The sequence below is a fragment of the Xenopus tropicalis genome, chromosome 6, assembly GCF_000004195.4.
Source record: "Xenopus tropicalis strain Nigerian chromosome 6, UCB_Xtro_10.0, whole genome shotgun sequence".
NCBI lineage: Eukaryota > Metazoa > Chordata > Amphibia > Anura > Pipidae > Xenopus > Xenopus tropicalis.
Window position 1 is genome coordinate 65040994 of NC_030682.2, and position 20165 is coordinate 65061158.

Consider the following 20165-nt stretch of genomic DNA (forward strand, 5'->3'; position numbering starts at 1 on the left):
CAGAAAACATAATGCCCCAATCTATGCCCTGAAGCGCTGCCCTTAAGGAGCAAAAATTTGCTTTTCTAATAGCCAGTGTCTTTGTTGCCTCAGTGTAAATTTGTTTCCTGCACCAAACATCAAATGAAATAACGGTATGGTCACTATTACCCAGGGGTTCAACCACTTGCACATTTGCTATACATTCTGGGCCATTAGAGATCACTAGATCCAATATAGCATGGTTCCTGGTTGACATGCAGCAAGTTTATAAACTTGTTCCCATTTACTGTCCTGGCAGTACAATTGCTCCATTCAATATCAGGGTAATTAAAATCCCCCATTATTATCACTTGCCCCAAACTAGCAGCCTTTTCTATTTGCAACAGGAGCTGAGCCTCCTCCTCTTCGCTTACATTAGGGGGTCTATAGCATACCCCTACAATTAGGGGTAGCTTCTTTACTATCTGTGAGAAGCTCAACCCATAAGGATTCAGCTCCCTCTGTTACCCCCATCAGTTCCTCTTTAATATTTGCTTTTAAATCCTGTTTAACTATTGCCCCTGTCCCTCCGAAACAATGTGTAGCCCTCCCTGCCATTATCAGTATCCCGAAGCAAGTCTCCTCCCCCATTTTCCCTTACTATGCCCACTACCTCATATATCCTGTCTACCACAGAATTTCCCGCTGCACCCTCCCCCCCACTCCTAGTTTAAAATCTCCTCCAACCCTCTAGCCATCTTCTCTCCCAAAGCAGCTGCCCCATCATCATTGAGGTGCAGCCCATCTCAGGCAAAGAGCCTGTAGCCGATTGAGAAATCGGCCCAGTTCTCCAGAAACCCAAAGCCCTCCTCCCTGCACCAATCTCTCAGCCACGCATTAATCTCCCTAAGCTCTCCCTGCCTTCTTAACGTTGCTCGCGGCACAGGTAATATCTCTGAGAAAATTACCTGGGAAGTCCTCGCCCTCAACTTCTCGCCTAGTTTTTTAAAATTGTTCTTGAGGACTTCCCCCCCCCCTCCTCTAACTTTGTCATTGGTACCTATGTGTACCAAGACCACCGGGTCTTCCCCAGCCCCTCCCAACAATTTGTCCACTCGTTCCACCACGTGCCGAACCCTAGCATCAGGCAAGCAACACACAGTTCAACATGTAGGGTCTTTGCGACAAATTACCCTATCCACCTTTGTAATAATTGAATCCCCTACAACTATAGCCTGCCTTTGCTTCCTAGCACTATTCCCCCCACCTATATTAGAGGTGCCGGCTCCCAGGGTGCTGAGAGTCAGCCTGCTCCATACATGCCAGCTCAGAGCTGTCTTCCCCAGCATCTTCACCTAAAGCGGCATATCTGTTGGGTTGTAAAAGCTGTGAGCCAGCCGCCCTACCCTTCTGTCCCCTACTACCCCTCTTAACTCCCTTAATAACCTCCAACTCTCCCTCAATAACCTCCACTGTCCCTTCTCCACCCCCCACTACACCGGCCCCTGCCAGTGGTTGCTCAGTGAGCCTCCTGTTCTCCCCCATGTTTGCAGCTGCCCTCAGTGCTGCCAGTTCCCCCCTTAGATTCTGCACTTCAGATTCAAAGAGGATCATACTTGTTACTCCGAACACCTAACTTTCATTCAACTTTTTTTCAGCGAACACCTAACTGAATAAGTACAATGAAACCATTGTGATTGGATGTCTGTGACTGTACTACCCTCAGGGGTATAAATGCCAGGGAATTCTCTACCACTCATTTGAACTGAAGAATCCACTTGTATGAGTGGTGAAACATTTTCAAGAAAACTCCAGTTGTTTTAGACTTAAATCTACTAGATACTGTATATTATGACCTGGATGAATAAGACTCTTCATAGACATTTTGTTGTTTAAGTTCTCTGCCAATAAACCACAGAGTACATATCTTGTTGTAATGTATATCCCTCAAAGACCTAAGTAACAAAGGCAACATAAGCACCGATTGCTATTCGTAGTATTCATAGTATCACTATGCACCAACAATATAGATATATATATTTACATATTATGCAACTTAAAATTCATTATTTTAAAACTACAATATCACTGCAAATATATTTTCAATATTGGTACACTCCTGAATTACAAGATCAGATCCTGGCAGCCTGAAGTATATGAACCAATAAAAAAAGCATGCAGTTACAGTGACATTAATATGTTATGGAAAGCCATGACTAATAAAAATATGAATTGCTAGAGATGTCATTGAAACTTGTGTATCATAAAAAAATGATAATATTGGGGATCTATAACCTCTATAAAAGAACACTGTCTGTGGCCTTGTGGAATAGTAATGAATTGTACATTATGACTATATTGCTAGAACAATTTTTAAGAAAAAATTAATGATTAATAGACCTTTAGGAAAATGATATACTGTATACACTGAATGGTCAGAGGAAGACTTTGAACTGAATGCAGAGCAAAAGTATCAAAAAGTTAGCCACTGCCCTGTTTTTGTCATACATGTTTTTGTCATATGTTATTTATAACATATGTTATAAAGTAACATTTTTCTTTTTTTTTTGCGGTTTTGCTGTTTTTTTTTGGTTTTGCCTTTTTCAGTCTTATTAACTATGTACTATTCCACTTCTGCTCCCAAAAATGGTTAGTAATATAACCAATTACAAACCAGTCCTTCTAATAAAACTGTATTTTATCTACACAGGTTGTGTATGTTACAGCATTGATACCCTACCTTGTTCTGCTAATATACTTGGGGCGAGGCCTGACATTGCATGGAGCTGCCAATGGGCTTGCATTTATGTTTACACCTAAGGTATGCAAAAGTTAATATATCTTCAAGGATTCTAATGGGATTATCACTTTAATAGCAGCAATATTTTCATTTACATTTACTGTGTAGAAATAAGCAAAGGACAAACACCATTTCTTTTTTGGTGAAAAAAAGCATTTTTAAGGCACAGTGGACTGGGGTGTAATGGGCCCACCAGAAAACTGCAGGACCACTTTTTAAACTATTTTTCCTTCTCTTTTCATTAACTTTTTTTTCTCTAAATCACTTCTCCCTATATATTATCATCTATCTTTTCCTAAATAGGAGAAGTGGTACCTTAACATTTGGGCTCCGTGGGACTGTAGCCCTGAATATTATACCTGCCAAGGAACCTTCCAAACCTTGCAAACACCTCTTCTCCTGAAAAAACAACCCCTATTCTGATATTCTTTACTTATAGAATGCTTGTTCCATTCCTTGTACTGGTATACTCAAACTACTTTTTGGTCAAAGCCCATGCAATGATACAACCTGATTTCCTTGCAATCACATGTACAGTATATATTGTAGTACCCCTTCATTATCTATATAATTGAAAATTGCTGTTATTACTTAAATTACCCAACAATTAATGATCCCATATCAAAACCAAAATTCATTGTGGTACAAACAAATTAAACATTTTTAAGAATCAATTGTTTTAGGGGGTCTTTGTACAGTTAGGTGGTCTTTTAATACAAAGGCAGGGGGCTTTGTTTGCAGAAGCTAAGTTGCACTATTTTTATTAAGGGTAAATCTATGCATATTGAGAATACTGTTCAGTAGACCTCTGAGGTTCATATTTAAGGTGATTGCATGTGAGAAATTGTGTGAGATAAAAGATGAAAATTCCTGGTGATTTTTAGAAATGTCATGAGAACTGCTCTCTGGGATAAAGCTCTAGGAAAACTTTGCAGTTGGGAGTTTGGAGAAGAAGGAAATATTTACCCATGTTGTATTCATAAGAATGTGTACTTTCCAAAAATATATGGTTTTCAGGGGTTACACATACTTTTGGGGGCATGAATGGCACATAATATTTCAAAGGGCTTTTGCGAAAAAAAGTTACTTAAAGAATGCAAGCATTTTTTGCACCATGTGGCCACTATCAATTAATATGAAAGGAATAAACAGCAGAAATTTCAATGGAATAAAAACCACAACATTTATTGGCTCAAATAAATACAACAAAAACTAACATATAAATCATAATATACCAAAAACGACAGGTGCATCCCAGTGCCTCATACCACCCACTCTCCTAAGGCGTTTAGCGCTGTATGGTGCTTCATCAGAGGAGGTCACCTCCTCTGATAAGTTATGCCCTTTGGTAGAAATAACAGAAATGCAAGTTATACACTAAATGGTACTATGTTGAGGGATCCTTAACTAAGAAGGATTTGGGGATTTATGTGAATAACAATTTGTGTAACTCTAGACTGTCACTCAGTAGCTACTTGAGGAAGGAAATCTTTATAGGTCCCTGGTTAGGCCTCACCTTGAGTATGCAGTGCAGTTTTGGGTCTCAGTCCTTAACAAGTATATTCACTAGTTGGAAGGCAAGGATTAAAGGACAGGGCTGGCAGCAGGCAAACAATGAAAATTTGTATGATTTTTTTCATTTTGGGGCCTCTATATGCCAGATTCTTGGTTAAACCTATGTACATTGACCATCAATTTTTTTATTAGACCCATGGCATTCATATTTAGGTTTTCTGATCTTGATACATAAGGATTTGTGTTGCAATACAATATGTAAAAATCAATTGTATATTTCTCAGTAGCTGCTACAATAATACATATTCTTTTATTGTTTCAGTTGGAGCAACTAGCAAATCTTAAAACATGGATCAATGCAGCAACACAAATATTTTTCTCGTTGGGTCTTGGATTTGGAAGTCTCATTGCATTTGCCAGCTATAATGAGCCAAACAATAACTGTGAAAGACATGCCATCATTGTCTCCCTAATAAACAGTGGGACATCCATATTTGCAAGCATTGTAACTTTCTCTATATATGGGTTTAAAGCTACCTTTAATTATGAAAATTGCATGAGCAGGTAAGAAATTATTTTTTATATTTATAATTAGTTTAACAAATGAGAAATTTACATATGGTTATGACTCATATAATCAGATATTCATATTAGGAGGAAGGTTTAACTTTACATAAACAGGGCTGATAATAGGCTCATTCATAACCCGCAACCACAGATGCAGTTGTGAAAAAATTAATGCAGTTGCATAAACTGACTTCATTATTGGTACTTGGACCCAAAACTGTTCCATGGAGTTCAGCATAGTTGTATTTGACACTGCTGCATCTGTCCCACCTCCTGTTGGGGTTGTGCATAAGTGGGCCTTTTGATGCTGGGGAACCCCAGAGCTCCAGGGTTCTCTAGAACTTGACCATGGCTTCATGGAGAAGGGACCAAACGGCTTGGAAATCAGCAGCAGTGACCTGACAAAAGACAAGGGAAAGGCAGGAGGGTTATATCCACAGAAAAAAGCTCCAAAGAACAAACTAAGGAGGAGTTTTGATTTTCTTTGGGAAATATATAAAACGGAGAAATTGTTCCAGAGGCTGACTGGTACTTTCAATGTAGCAATAGCCATTGAGGATGAAGAAGAATTAACTATAGCCCCACAAGTTTACTAAAGGGATGCCAGATACAGAAACCAAACTCCACTTAGAGTTGCAATGGTGAATGCTGTATGATGAATGCAATGCAGAAGAATATTTTCTTTGACAAATATTTGGACCAAAGATGCAACAGAAGGGATTTTTTCTAAAGCAACAGCATGAGCCATTTTAGAGATTCTGTCTTCTCCCACTAGAACAGTGGTCAGGTCAACATATATATGGGTAAGTACACAATGAAATCCATGGCAATATTTAACCAGAACTGGCGAAGGCTGATAAAAACCGCTGAGTGCACACAGTTCAGAAGGATACAAATAGCAAAACATAAGTTGGTTTAAATCTACCATCCGCAGCTCAGAGAGGGGGACTTAAAAAGTTACAGAAGGCAAAACACAAAGTTTCATGAAAGATAAATCAATAATGCTCCCTAAAGTCACAGAGTGAGGAAAGCTTAGCAGGAGAAGTATTTAGACAAGTATGGAGAGGTAATTCGCATAAAGACATTGGTAAAGGAATGTTTTATGAGTCAAATAACTTTGCCCGGAAAAAATTCCCCCCTCTGACCTAGGCTGAAGCATTTCCCTGTTGCTTAGGCTTATTAGGGAAGAACTTAACAAAGTAACCACTCAACCACATTACATGCACAGACCAGTGGACCTCCTGCTACCAGGGGAAGGTTCTGGGCTGTAATAATATATAATTTTCATTTAGGCCTTGCCATAAAGCTGCTACATGCTGCTTAACTGCTTCATTATAAGACTCCTCTGCAGCTAAGCTGCAAAAGTAATGGCATACTCTGCCACAGAGAGACCCCTGAGAAGTCATCATAAGAAAAGCAGAAGCACCCATCCTGGAGTAGCCAAAAATTCTGCAGAATTGTATATTAAAGCATTCTGTAACCTTCCACTAATGAAAGAGAGCTCGACAAGGAGGCAGCAATCTTGGGTTCTGAAGAAAGAGCAGCTCCTGTGGTTAGAACATTCGAAGGTAAGGATGAGCAGAAACAGTGGGCAGATGTGCAGAAGCCGCTTGCAAAATCTATAGGGGTGTTTTAAGGTGTTTTTCAGGGTCAAAATGTAACCTATGAAAATTGATATGAAATACTCATATTTTGTGGGTGGCATGTAGCTTTGTTTGTCAACCAATTTATAGAAAGACTCCCACTCCCTACTGCAATCTTCAATATCTTGTAGCTTGTGGCAAGTGACCAAGATACCCAACATCCCTCTCCCTGTCATAGGTGGAGGGAAACCTGCTTTAATGCAGTTTTCCCTTAACCTAAATTGCATTCCTACCCTGAAACTATTAAGTGGAGCGGAAGAGAGCTCTCTGCTTAGTCACTTCATGGTACGACTGCTGATCTAGGCAACATGGAGTTCAGTCAACTCTGCAGTGGTACAGAGAGGGATGGCACATGGGGAAAGTAGGGAGAAGAAGCAAATCATGGCCCATGGCATGGAATCATGGCAGGAAGAAGGTGTGAGTGTCACACAGTGAGAGTATCCGTGTCAGGGGCAGCCACAGGTGAGTGGCTGGCAGGTAGGAGCCTATGTGCTGATAACCCAGAACTCCCTTAAAAGGCCAGACAGCAAAGTTAAAATGAACAAAGGAGTTTTAATGAATACAAACAGAATGGAAATTAAAGTAAAGTACAAGCCTGTGATAAATACAGAGTCCGGTAACAGGTGAATCCAAAGGCAGGCAGGGGTCAGTCCAGGCAATGTTCTAGCAAGTCCAATAATCAGGCAAGGGTCGATTCAGGCAGAGTTCTAGCAGATCCGTTAGTCAGGCAGGGGTCAGTCCGGGCAGAGTTCAAGCAAATCCAGAAAGTCAGGCAGATATCACAAAGTCAGGTCAATATCACAAAACCAAACAGGAACAAGGCAGGGAACACAGGAATCAGGCATCAGAGGTGGCAAGACCAGGCTCAGCGGGAATGATGATCAAGCACTGTGTCTAGCCCGGAGAGGGTTTATATAGTCTGGTGATTACCAAAGCAGCCACACATGTGATGACCAATATAGACAGGGAAACTGGTGGAAAGGCAGAAAGGACATAAGGGCAACCAATCCCATGTAGCTCAAAGAGCCCCCTGTGGCTCAGTAAGCATGTGCACCCGGAGTTCCGCACAAAGTCCAGGGTTCGAATCCCTATAGTTCCTGATAATCCGGAAGGAGGCAATGGCAGATAGGTAAAGGGGAATAAAATAAGAGATAGACAGATGGGAAAAAGGTCAGCATGAGACCTTTGTAAAAAGGAAGAATGGAATATGAGCACACTGTGCTTGGTTTGCCTAGGGTACCAAAATGCCAACAATGGGTGTGATTAGAGTCAATTCCACTAATTCAATAGATGTCTGGAAATTTTTTACCTTTAGTGCTCTGGTACACGGGGAGATTAGTCGCCCGCGGCGCGATTTCGCGCAAATCGCCGAAAAAGACTCGCAAGGCTTTTTCGTTGATTTCCCGAAATCGCCCCGCCGCGTCTGCCATCCCGCCGGCGACTTACATGTTCGCCGGTGGGATGGCAGGGGGAAGGCAACTCGGGGAGATTAGTCGCCCGCGAGCAGGGAGTTTTGCCGCGGGCGACTAATCTCCCCGTGTACCAGAGCCCTTAATAGATGGAAAGGTTGTTTTATGTGTGTAAGTAAGGTTGAACAGAAGTTTTGAACCTGATACTTGTGTTGTCTTTTTCCAATCCAAATTAATCAAAAAACATAACAAAAATGTATATATGCCATAATCTAAACTAACTGTAAACTAATTGTAGATACTTTATAGCTTTTGTAAACTCATTGTAGATACATTATAGGTTTACTGTTGAAGTGCTTTTTTTTACATTTTTACAGAGATATACTTTTGTTAACCAACACTTTTGATTTAGAAGAAGGATCAGTAACTACAGAAAACCTTGGAGATATGAAAAACTACCTCAATGCAACCTTCCACCAAGAATATTCCTCTATCGTTCCACTACTTAAAAATTGTAGCCTTGAAAAAGAGTTAAGCACGGTATGTCAATCTATAGAAAATCTGAAAACTGACTTTAAATTTCTTAAATAATTTGCAAGACTCCAGATAAAGGCTTATCATCAGGCCTGGACTGGAATTCAAAGTAGACCATGGCATTTCAAGTCCCAAACAACCCCCATCAGCCCACTAAATAGTGACAGTATATGGACTGTTGCTGAACTGTGTTGTTTTAATATAATATGAATAATGTATATAGCTTAATTAACTCTAGAACTGAGCCCTGATCTTCAACCTGCTATAAGATTAGTCATGAACTGTCCTTAGTAAATGGCTACATTGTCCATAGACCTCGCCGTTTTGTGGTACAAGAGATCTTGCAAGAAAATTTCATACAGCTTGTACATGAGTGTCGCAAGGGATGGTATGAACAAAACAAAAACTACAAGAACTTTACTGATGGCCTGGAAAAGATGCCGACGTGCTATCCATTCTTGTGGTACATGTCAGAGTTGCGACAAAATCAGCCATAGCACATACTCCAAAACTCCAGCAAGTATAATCAAGGATACATAATGCTCCTTTTGCTAAATGCCATCTTCCAATTATCATCCAGTCATTATTGAAATTTAGTTAATATAGACCTTGAGCTTTGTTTTGAGGGGATCAAGCAAGCTCATGTCCTAGCATCTAAATTAATTAGTTTACCAAGATCTTGATAAGCATTAAGCGGGTCAGCAGCCAACCATATACAAATTAATATAATTCAAAAAAATGACTAAACATTTATGTGAAGGTTTCATACAGATTTCATACAGTAAGTTATTTCCTAAGCATTTACACAGTTCTCAACTGAAACCATTTTTTTTGTTATACATATATATATTTTTTATGTATTTTACAAAGGTTAAATAATGAATAAATAGAAGAAAAATACATGTCAATTGCAAATGCTGAACAATTTGCTACATGAACAATGTATTGTATACTATGTTAACCATCCCTTATTTAAAAACAGCATGATATACTTGGGATCAATAGCAAGCATGGTGCAATGTACAAGCTGCAAATTTGGATGCAAATCACAAGAATTCCAGTGCAAATGCTGGCACCTGCTAAGCTGCGATCACTGCAATTTTTGATGTACCAATATAGACACAAATTTGCACCCATTTTGGTAAATAACAAGCAAGTTGTGCCACACTGTGTTATTTATAGTGCATGATAACATTAATGCCATTTGCATCTGATTTATTTGCTGCGAGTCTGGTGCAGATGTGAACCCTGGAATTAGCAGCAGGGTTGGATTGGTAGTAGTTCCCTTGCTTCAATTTGTTTGTCAGAATAGGCTAAAGGGAAGTATTGTAATGGAGCATCTATAGACCCTTATTGATGAGTGGTCATTTTGTGTCCATTTTAAGACTTTCTGCTTGCACTTTTAATGTAGCTTTACTGTACACTTAAAGAAAACTGAAAATGTAATACAAGTTTTATCTCTTGAAAATAAGAAACTTTATAATAATACATTAAACATTCTGTACTATTCAATACTTTTATCTTCTCTTGCAGCATTCTGTCTTTCTTCATTCTCTCTTCATGCAGGAATTGGAGTCAGAGTTTGATGACAGCTATAATATATCATTGGGGTGTGCTCTGTTTTTCAGTTAGCTGTCAACCAAAATCTGACTCCAAATACTGCATTTAGAGAGACAGATTGATTTTGTAAGGGCAGATGCAAAATGTAATTTAAGTTACTGGAAAAAAAATAATTGTTTCTTCCATTGTTTTTTTATGCAATAAGGCTGTTCAAGGGACTGGGCTTGCATTTATTGTCTATACAGAAGCAATCAAAAACATGGAAGTTTCACAACTTTGGTCAGTGATGTATTTTCTGATGTTACTTATGTTGGGATTAGGAAGCATGTTGGGAAGTACTGCTGCAATAATTACTCCTCTGACAGACAGCAAGTTTATTTCCAAGCATTTACCTAAGGAAGCTGTTTCAGGTAAGAAAATATTTAAGTTACTTAGTAAAAGTATTTTGCTTGATACTTGATGTTTACAGTTAATTTTGCAAATTATGTTTTCTTAGAGTTTATTCAACATTATCCATTTAGTCTGCCATAGGGCCCTATATCTTGTTACAGAAATGGAATTACACAAACTCTTGGGCAGATTTAGAAAGTTTATGGTGTCCTGAAAAAAAACAATGCTTTGCCTAGTGTGGGAAATTAGCTTTGGGAGATATTTTTCACTTTTAGGAAGGAAGCCCAGACACTAACCACTTTATTTTGCAGCAATTTACCCAGTGTTTATTAGGAACAGACAATAACTGACCTTTACCTGGAAATGGTGTGGTATCATCTCAGTTTTTTAGCACTTTTTAATCAAACATAAAAATGTACGTTAGCTCACCTGAGCTACAAATTATTTTCAGTAAGCTACATTTAAAGAAGAAGCTTGGTAAAGGCAAAGCCCAATGTACATAACATAAAGGGACATCAAATATTTATCAGTAGGTTGCTGCAATATAAGCTTGAGAGATTCAACATCCATTATCTCTTCCATTATCTCTTCTCTTTCTTTGGTAACATTCCTTCCAATCTGTACCAGCTTTAGCCAATTATTATTAGAAAAAGCCTTTTAACACCATTCCAACTGGCCTTGATCTGCTAGGGTATTAGGAAATGAGTCTCTGCTTAAAAGGGACCTGTCACCCTAAGAAATAAACTTGAAAATAAACTTCACTTACTCTATATAAAATATTTTAATCTTGTTTTCTTCAGCCCTGGAATTCACAATTGCAGCAAGCAGGCAGGTGCCATTTTGTGGACACTGTTATTAAGGCAAGCTTTGCATCCTGCCAAAATCTTGTTTATGTGCCAAAATGGGGGACCTACTGCATGTGCCCATGCACTCGTTGAAAAATTAGTTGAGAAGGGGGAATGTGAGGAATGCAGTGACATCTTAGGAGTTCTGAAAGTAACTGTTTTCCCTGGTGCAGGCAATATATGACTGACAGCTGGGATTTTTTAAATGCCTTTATAATGGGTACATTTTCCACATTTTCCAGCATTATCATGACACAGTGCCAGGCCAAGTTTGTTGTGCACCCAAGGCAAGTCACAGTTTGCAAGTTATTGATTGGCAAGTGATGAGTCGTAACTGCAGCCTTTGCTGCCCGCAGATACCTGCCAGTTGGTGCACAAAACCATCCCTGTGTCCGCGGCTCTACCTGGTTTAAGTTTTATTTATAACACCCGGGCAGATCCTGAAATGGGGGTAAGCCCCCTTCAATGTATTTTGGCATTTTTGCATTTGTATTGATCATGATTCAGGGACACTGGCTGCATCAAACTTGACATAGGGATGCAGATAGGCCAATCTTGATGCAGGGGTTTTAGGTGTGTCAGTGTTGATGCAGGGATATCTGATGCATCAATGCATTTTTTTTCAGATAAACAGGTCATGTTGAAATTCTGGTGTGGATTTGTTTAGAAAAACTGTGGGTGAAACTGTGATTTTTTTGTACCAGGCAAAAAAGTTTGGCCATCCCTAAAAATTAGTACAAATAGCAAATCTCACAGAATAGCTGTCTTCAATAGGGACAAACAAATATTGCATTTAAAAACAATTACATATAAAAAGAACTTTAAAATAATCAAAAATGTATAATGGATGTATATAGGAAATTTGCCTTTAATTCCATTAAGCAGTAGTATTACAAAAAATGGTTATAAATTTGGCATTGCAAATACTGTACATCTAGGCCTAGGCATAGAATTTTGGAGCCAAATTTAAGGTCACGTTATTAGCAATATGTATTGTGTATATAGATGAATAAATATATATACTTCTATAATTTCAAAAAATCAATATGATCAAAGGACTCATTTATATCAGCAAGTACAGTGAGCAACTTGTGCATTTCCCTGCAATGTATGTAGGTACTTGCATCATAATGCACTCTTTGCACTTTCATATAGTTCTGTACAGAAATGTTATGTATATTTTATGTAAACGCAATGTATATTATATACAGATAGGATTGGCACCTTTTTGCAAAGTAATAGCTTTTTAGCTTTCTGTGCTATTTATAACATTGCCATCAAGTATAATTTTTTTGGCCAGTAAAATACCAACCAGGTGGCAATTGTACATAGAGATGGAGTAAACCATATTTTAAAATTACACAATGTATAAGGTCCATAAAAGCATAATATGTTACAGCATTGATTTCAAATAAAAAGGTGTTATTATGATCCTTTCAAATGAAGTAACATGGTAGGATATTGTGACATAAAATATTAAAAGAGCTGCACACATGTTATATAACATGCAGGTGGGGCTTAATGTAACATTTAAGGGGGATAAAGCCTTTCTTACAATTCGGTGACCCATGTGAGTCAAATATCAAATAACGTTTCTCCTTCTATATAACTATTTCTGTTGGGTGTATATTCATTAAAAAAATAGAGCTATTATAAATGAGTATTCTCTACAATATTTTTTTTCTTTCTAGGATTACTTTGTTTTACTTGTTGCATTATTGGACTCGTTTTCACTTTGGAATCTGGGAGTTATTGGTTTGATATATTTAATGACTATTCAGTCACACTTTCACTACTTCTCATTGTTTTCGCGGAAATCATTGGCGTTTGTTATGTTTATGGACTGAGCAGGTAATTAGTAAGTTGCGCATTTTGGTATAAATAACACAGATACTAGTTATACAATAAAGGGTAGTATGTTAGGGACCTCTTAACTGGGAATTATTTGGGGATTTTGGAGATTCTTATGGATAATAAACTGTGTGAACCTAGACAGAGTGGCTACTGAAGCAAGTCAAATGCTGTTTTGCATAAAAAGAGAATTAACCCTAGGGATGAAAACATAATTTTGCCTTTTTACAGATCCCTGTTAATGCAACACCTTGGGGCTGATTTACTAAGACACGAATTTGAATCCGAATTGGAAAAATTCTGATTTGAAAACGAACATTTTGCGACTTTTTCGTATTTTTTGCGTTTTTTTCGGCGCCTTTACGACTTTTCGGAAATTGTCGCGACTTTTTCGTTACCAGTTTTGTTACGAGTTTTTTGTAGCCATTACGATTCGCTCGTATCTTGTCGCAACTTTTTCGTATTGAGCGCTCGTAAGCGGCGGGCGAAACTTTCAGACTTAGCATGATTTTGGAAGCCTCCCATAGGACTCAATGGCACCCTGCAGCTCCAACCTGGCCAAAGAAAAGTCACCATACTGAAGCTTGAATGAATCCGAACGCTACGAAAAAATCGCAACATTTTGCGCAACTTTCGGAATGGCTACGAAAAAATCGCCAGATTTTGCGCAACATTCGGATGGCAATGAAAAAGTCGCGATAATTTTCCGAAAAAATCGCCAAATACGATCATTACGAAAAAATGCAATCGGACGCATTCGGCCGGTTCCTGAGTAAGTAAATGGGCCCCCTTGAGTATGCAGTTCAGATTCTATGTAAAGCTTTTAAGAGCTTGGACAACTTCTTCAACAAGTATAGCAGCCAAGGCTAAGGTCTTAAGGTCTACAGTTAATTTAGCATAGGAATTTGTATATATAGTATAGTTCTATATATGTATATATATATATATATATGTGTGTGTGTAAAAAATGCCAATGCACACCAGGAAAGTTTCATAAATTTCATACTTATTTTATTTAGATCGACGTTTCGGTCCTCACCCGGGACCTTTATCAAGATCTTTATCGTCTTGATAAAGGTCCCGGGTGAGGACCGAACCTTCGATCTAAATAAAATAAGTATCTCTTTTTGCTGAAAATTTCCTGGTTTGCATCAGCATTTTTTACATATTTACATTGTTTTTCTGATTTGCACCCAGGTTGTAATCCATATAAGTGTGTGCCTCAGATGGACATTTTTTAACTATGTTTCTGTTACAGTTTAACCTTAAGTCCTTTAACCTGTTGTCATTTCCATTCTATATTAATGTCTCTAGTTAAATAAATTGTTACTTAATCAGTTTAGGGTTCTGCTGATCTTCAGTTTCCCTCTTATAGATATTCCTGTTATTTAGCAAGTCATAATTATTCAGAGGGCATTTCTCATCAATTATTTAAACATTCGTAGGGATCTCTATTGATTTTGAAAGTTTTGTTTTTCCTAAAGCTATTCTAACTCAAGTTTACAGCTGCTATTTTCTTACCTTTTGGGTAATTAGCCACTGGGTATTGTCCCTTGGTTTTGTTTTTATTTTATTTCTACCTTTACGTCAAAGTTTTCTTCATCTACTCTATTCTAGGTAATTTCAGTTGTTCTATGTTAAACTAGTGTAGTTTACATAGAACAATGAATTGCCCATCTTTGGTTTTCCATTTAGCAGTAGCTTTGTAGAATGTATGTGTACAAATGAGCATCAGATCTGATCACAAGATTTCTCATATATGTAGAATCCAAAGAAGTCAAGGCCAAAAGTAAAGAAATGACTATGAAGTTGTGTCATTTAACTGAAGGCCTTGTGTTCTGGGTGCTCAGTTGAATAGAATTCTCAACCAATCTTCACTGAGTGGCAAATTGAACTGAGCCTGAGAGGTGGAGGAGGCTGGAAAGAGTTTTTGAACCTACGAGAAAAGTTAAGAGTCGTATGGGTTTATCTTAAATGAACTTATTCTCTACATCTATAAAAAAAAAAAAAAAAACGTCTACAGTATAGAGTGTCTGGGGTGCAAACAGGCTATGATCAAAATCTGAACTGTGAAGGCAGAAGCTTGTTATCATTTTTCCCTCATAAACATTATCTTAAATGACATTTCCCAATATATTTAGGCCTTTCCTAATTGCTGAATACTTAGCTATATTTTTGGAAGGGGATAGATGGCTCTTTTACACTAGTCCACTCTTCCACAATTAGATTTAGCATTTACAGCAATTCTCCACCCCATCCCTATTTCTAAAATTTTTCATTTTATTTTTAATTATTTTTTAAATGTTTAGTTTATTTTAATATTTCATTTTAGAGAATGGCAAGGTCTCAGTTAAGGCACAGAAATTAAAGGGAAACTAAACCCCCAGAATGAATACTTTACCAGCAGATAGTTTATAACATATTGAGTGACCTATTAAAGAATCTTGCCAAACAGAAATACATATATTAGTATATGTTGCCCTTTTACATCTTTTCCCTTGAGCCACCATTTTGTTATGGTCTGTATGCTCCCTTAGAGATCACATGACCAGAAATAATGTAGCCCTTACTGTGACAGAAAAAAGTGTGGAAGCAAATGCAGAACTCTGTCCATTAATTGGCTGATGTGACCTAACATGTACAGTATGTGTGCCTTGGCTTGTTTGTGTGCAGTGTGAATCGTATGATCCCAAGAGGACATTTTTAAATGTCAGTTTTCTATTTAGGGGTACCCAATGTCACAAATTACTTAAAAAGTATATTTTTCTGAAAATGGTTTATTTAGATGAAGCAGGGTTTCATATATAAGCTGGTTTATGCAATATAGTTTTATAGAAAATGTATTTGTTCAGGGTAAAGTTCTCCTTTAACACAGTAGTTTAGGCCATTTGTTAATTTTTTTTCCTTTAACGCAACCTTTATGATTAATTCTGCATTTCCTTTATATATAAGCTTTTCCTACACATATAAATTCAGATACTAAGGTATCTGGTTCTAAACCATAAAGCTAAATGGGTAAAGAGGCAAAGCCCTAACTGGTACAGAGGAAGCAATGCATTAGGCACAATGGGACATATATTTTGGCAATGCAACTATGCCCAGTGACTATGGAGAATTAAAATCCAGAATTGCTAATATTTTGATCATAGAGAAGCTCACTAGTATTCTTTCAGACAAAAAAAAACAAGTTAAGAAAGTCTGAGACTCTGGATCAAGTTACAGGCTCCTACAAACATTTTATAAACCCACATTGTTTTATTAGCCAATTAATAACACAGCTGGTCCTTTCCTGGACCAACTAAATTATAAAAAAATAGTGCAGCTTCTTAATTACAATATTTAAAGCTTTCTCATCCCATGCCATTTTCAGATCTTTGAACAAATTGCTGAAAAGTCTCTAGTAATATAATATTATCTGAGAACAAGATGTAAAAATAACTTAAAAATAAGTCTGAAATCATCATAATTAAACAAAATTTGTTCCATTATGCTAAAACAGATATTTCTTGTTTTCTAAATAGATTTGAAAATGATATTGAAATGATGACTGGACATAAACTAAGTTGGTACTGGAAAATCATGTGGGGATTCACAAGTCCTTTGCTCATTATAAGCTTATTTATATTTTACTTAACTGACTACATCATGGCAGGAACCCTGCAATATAAAGCATGGGATGCAACACTGGTAAGATATTGTCTGTTTGTCTATGTGTTTTACAGCCTGGATCTGAAAATTAAGATGGTGGTATTGTATCCTTCTCCTCACTTAAATGAAACTAGACATAAAGCTCTACATACAGCACTTCCATGAAAATTGTATGATCCCCTTATATATTTATACATAGTTATCATGTCTCTTCTCCAGTGTAAACTACCCCAGCTTGGCCAGTCTTTCTTAATAAATGAGACTTTCCATACCCTTAACCAATAACTTAAATCTCCAATTCCACAGTCAGTAAGTTACACGTTCAGTTCAAGGGGGTATGAGACTTTGACCTGCCAATTGTGCATTGATAGGCTGCTCTCGCAATATACATAAATGCCAAACTGTGTTCCCCAAGGGCACCAAACTTCACATAATTGATTGGTGAGTCCTTTAATTATTTAAATACCGCTCTCTGCAGCGATACAGGTCAGTATGGCACAATACCTTATCTTGCGCAGTCATCTTACTAGCAGAAGCCTCAGAAGCCTCCGCCCATTCTCATCTAGGCAATTTTTTGTGCACTCCTTGTCCACCAATCATTATTATGCCACCATGCTGCATGTTGTTTCTCTTTTTAATACATTTAGCAAATTGATCTACCGTAGTTTATAGTATATAGTTTATTATACACAACCACTGTCTGTACACAGTCCTTTCCCTAGTATCCAATTAATGTATAAACGACATTACCAAGACTAATGGAGCTTAGTTTAGAAAGTAATCCATATCAAAAGCTTTGTTAAAATTCAAGAAGATCACATCTACTGCAATCCTATTGTCCATCGTTCTCCTTACTTTAGCCATGCTGATTTCTACCATGCCATGTACCAGAGCATATTCTTGAATGTGATCTTTTAACAAACTTTGACTTGACTACCACATGTCAAATTTATGGGCCTATAATTGCCAGGCTGAGATTGTAATTCCCCCCCTGCCTCCGTAATGTCTCTACCTATCTGATACAGTTGTATCGGTGACTATATGGCTACCTACATGTTTGCCAACTTTATAAATTATCTACCTATCTCAGCTTTATTTTGACTCCTTTCTCTTGCTAAAATGTTTGTTTTTAAGGGAATTCCAATGCAATACATGTATCTGTTGTTCCTTAGGGTGAAGACACAAAGAGCTACTAGTAGCAGCTACTTGTCATGGCTACTAAAATAGACAATGCTGATCATTTATTGATAATTGTCTCTGTTGTGTATTGACTGTTAATGTGTGATCACTAGATTGCCCTGTTACATGTAAAAAACGGTGTCATCCAGTTCTGATAATAATTGTTTCCCCTAGCATTGCCTGTCTATCCTTTCCTTCCTCCCAACTTGTTGGCAGTTCAGCCATGTTTTGTTCTAAGTAAAGCTTGTTCCACTACCAGCTGCTGTGAACCTCTTTTATAACACTGTGTCCAGAATACAACAGTCTCTATGAGTGTTTTAGGAGAGCAATTCACAGTCAGGGGCATATTTATATTAAAGCACCTGTACCTAGCTAGGGTGGCTGCTGATTCCCATAGGAAATCCGGCGACAAAACTAGAAGGGGGGGAGGGGGTCACTGGCTCTGAAGACGTGACATCACATACACACTGCACATGATATCACTTCAACAACATTGTGCATGTGACATCATGCGTACTGTGCACGTGATGCCACATGCATGATGTAGGGGCGTGTTTAGAACTTGTGCCTAGGGCAGCACTGGACCTAAATACACTCCTGTTCTCAGGATTTTCTGGTGTTTTGTAGCTGTGACAAGTAGCTGCTACTAAGTAGCTCTGTGTGTCTTAGCTCTTACTGCTACTGACCAAATATTTAACAGTTTGAATTATATTATACATGCAGGTAAACATTAATTAAAGAAATACAGCATAACAAATAATGGGACTACAAATGTCAGTTATATAAGTCATGGTAACATTTATTTATTTTTCTTTCGTTATAGGGGCAGCTGGTTACCAAAGATTATCCACCTTATGCATTGGCAGTAATTGGACTTCTTCTTGTTGCACCTGTTTGTTGCATTACAGTGGTAGCAATAGTGAACATTGTTACTAGAATTAAAAGAAATGAAAACTGCAATGTGATACAAACATAAAGCAATCTATTTTTCTGAAATTATTTCAACAGACTAAACTTAAACAATTAAATGCCATAACAGGCAACTAATCTTTTACTAATCCTGCAAATGTCTTTCATTTTTGAGACTTCAGTCTCTATGAAGCATTTCATAAAGAGAGGGGTTTCAGGAAATTTTATACAGGTATGGGATCCCTTATCAAGGAAACCCGTTATCCAGAAAGTTCCAAAATACAGAAAGAGCATCTCCCATAGACTTCATTATAAGCAAATAATCTAATTTTTAAAAATGATTTCCTTTTTCTCTGTAATAATAAAACAGTACCTTGTAAGTGATGTTTAGCAGACTTGAGTTATGGAGATCCAAATTACAGAAAGATCCCTTATCTGAAAAACCCCAGGTCCCATACCTGACTGTACACAGCAATCAGGAATAATATAAGCATGTGGAGAAACACTGAGCTAGTGTCTTGGACATATATGAATATATACATATATATATGAAAATATGATGTTAAATACAACTAAATAACTAAATGAAAATATACAATGATTAAATATATATACTATTTTATACAATTGAATACAATAACATCTGTGGAAATAAATATTTTATAAAAAAAAAACACACACACACACTGAAATTTTATGGTTCTATACACATCATTCCAATTCACATTCTAACTGAAAACAAGTTTTGTTCACGTAATAGAAGATTTAATATGTTTTACATAAATGGCACCATAGCTTATTACTAAGTGCTAATCCAGTAAATTATTGCAATGTGCTTGCTGTATCCCAACATAATGTTACTTCCTATGAGCTGTCTTCTAGGACAGTGGTACTATCACTATGCACTGGCTGCTTGAATGGTATTACACCTGATGCCTGCTTGGATGGTGTTGCATCCAATATACTGCCTACTAGCATGGTTGTACCCTGCCTCCTACTATGGATTTACTCCCTGCTGCTGCTTTCTAGACTGATTGTTTTCCCAGTTTGCTGCTAGTGTGGTGTTATCTTGAATATGTATTCCATTACTATAACTTTTCATCTCATAACAACCCCTGTATTATATGGAAGTTCTGTTTTGGTTTCCATTACAGAAGGACATAACTGAAAATAGACTTTAGTGTAAGTGGAAAAAATAAGCGTGGAAAGTATATTTTAGTTGCTTAATTAAATCCTTTTTGGACAGTAAGCAACTAAAATCCCCTTATAAGAATAATCTATGTAAAGATTATGTGTTGGGGCTTTATAAATAGTATTATTTTAAAAAGAGCTGCCCCACTGCAGGATTGAAGAA

At 37.4% G+C, this 20165-nt stretch overlaps 1 protein-coding gene across 1 annotated transcript in view; it reads left to right on the forward strand.

Moving 5' to 3' along the window:
- Positions 1–18956, forward strand: part of slc6a20 (solute carrier family 6 (proline IMINO transporter), member 20) — a 37864-nt gene extending 18908 nt beyond the window's left edge. The window contains exons 5-11 of the mRNA XM_002942525.3: positions 2672–2782; positions 4599–4840; positions 8273–8435; positions 10195–10399; positions 12916–13075; positions 16597–16762; positions 18726–18956. Of these exons, the coding sequence (XP_002942571.2) occupies positions 2672–2782; positions 4599–4840; positions 8273–8435; positions 10195–10399; positions 12916–13075; positions 16597–16762; positions 18726–18878 (1200 nt within the window). The 3' untranslated portion in view covers positions 18879–18956. The remainder of the gene's footprint in view (positions 1–2671; positions 2783–4598; positions 4841–8272; positions 8436–10194; positions 10400–12915; positions 13076–16596; positions 16763–18725) is intronic.
- Positions 18957–20165: the final 1209 nt, after the last annotated feature.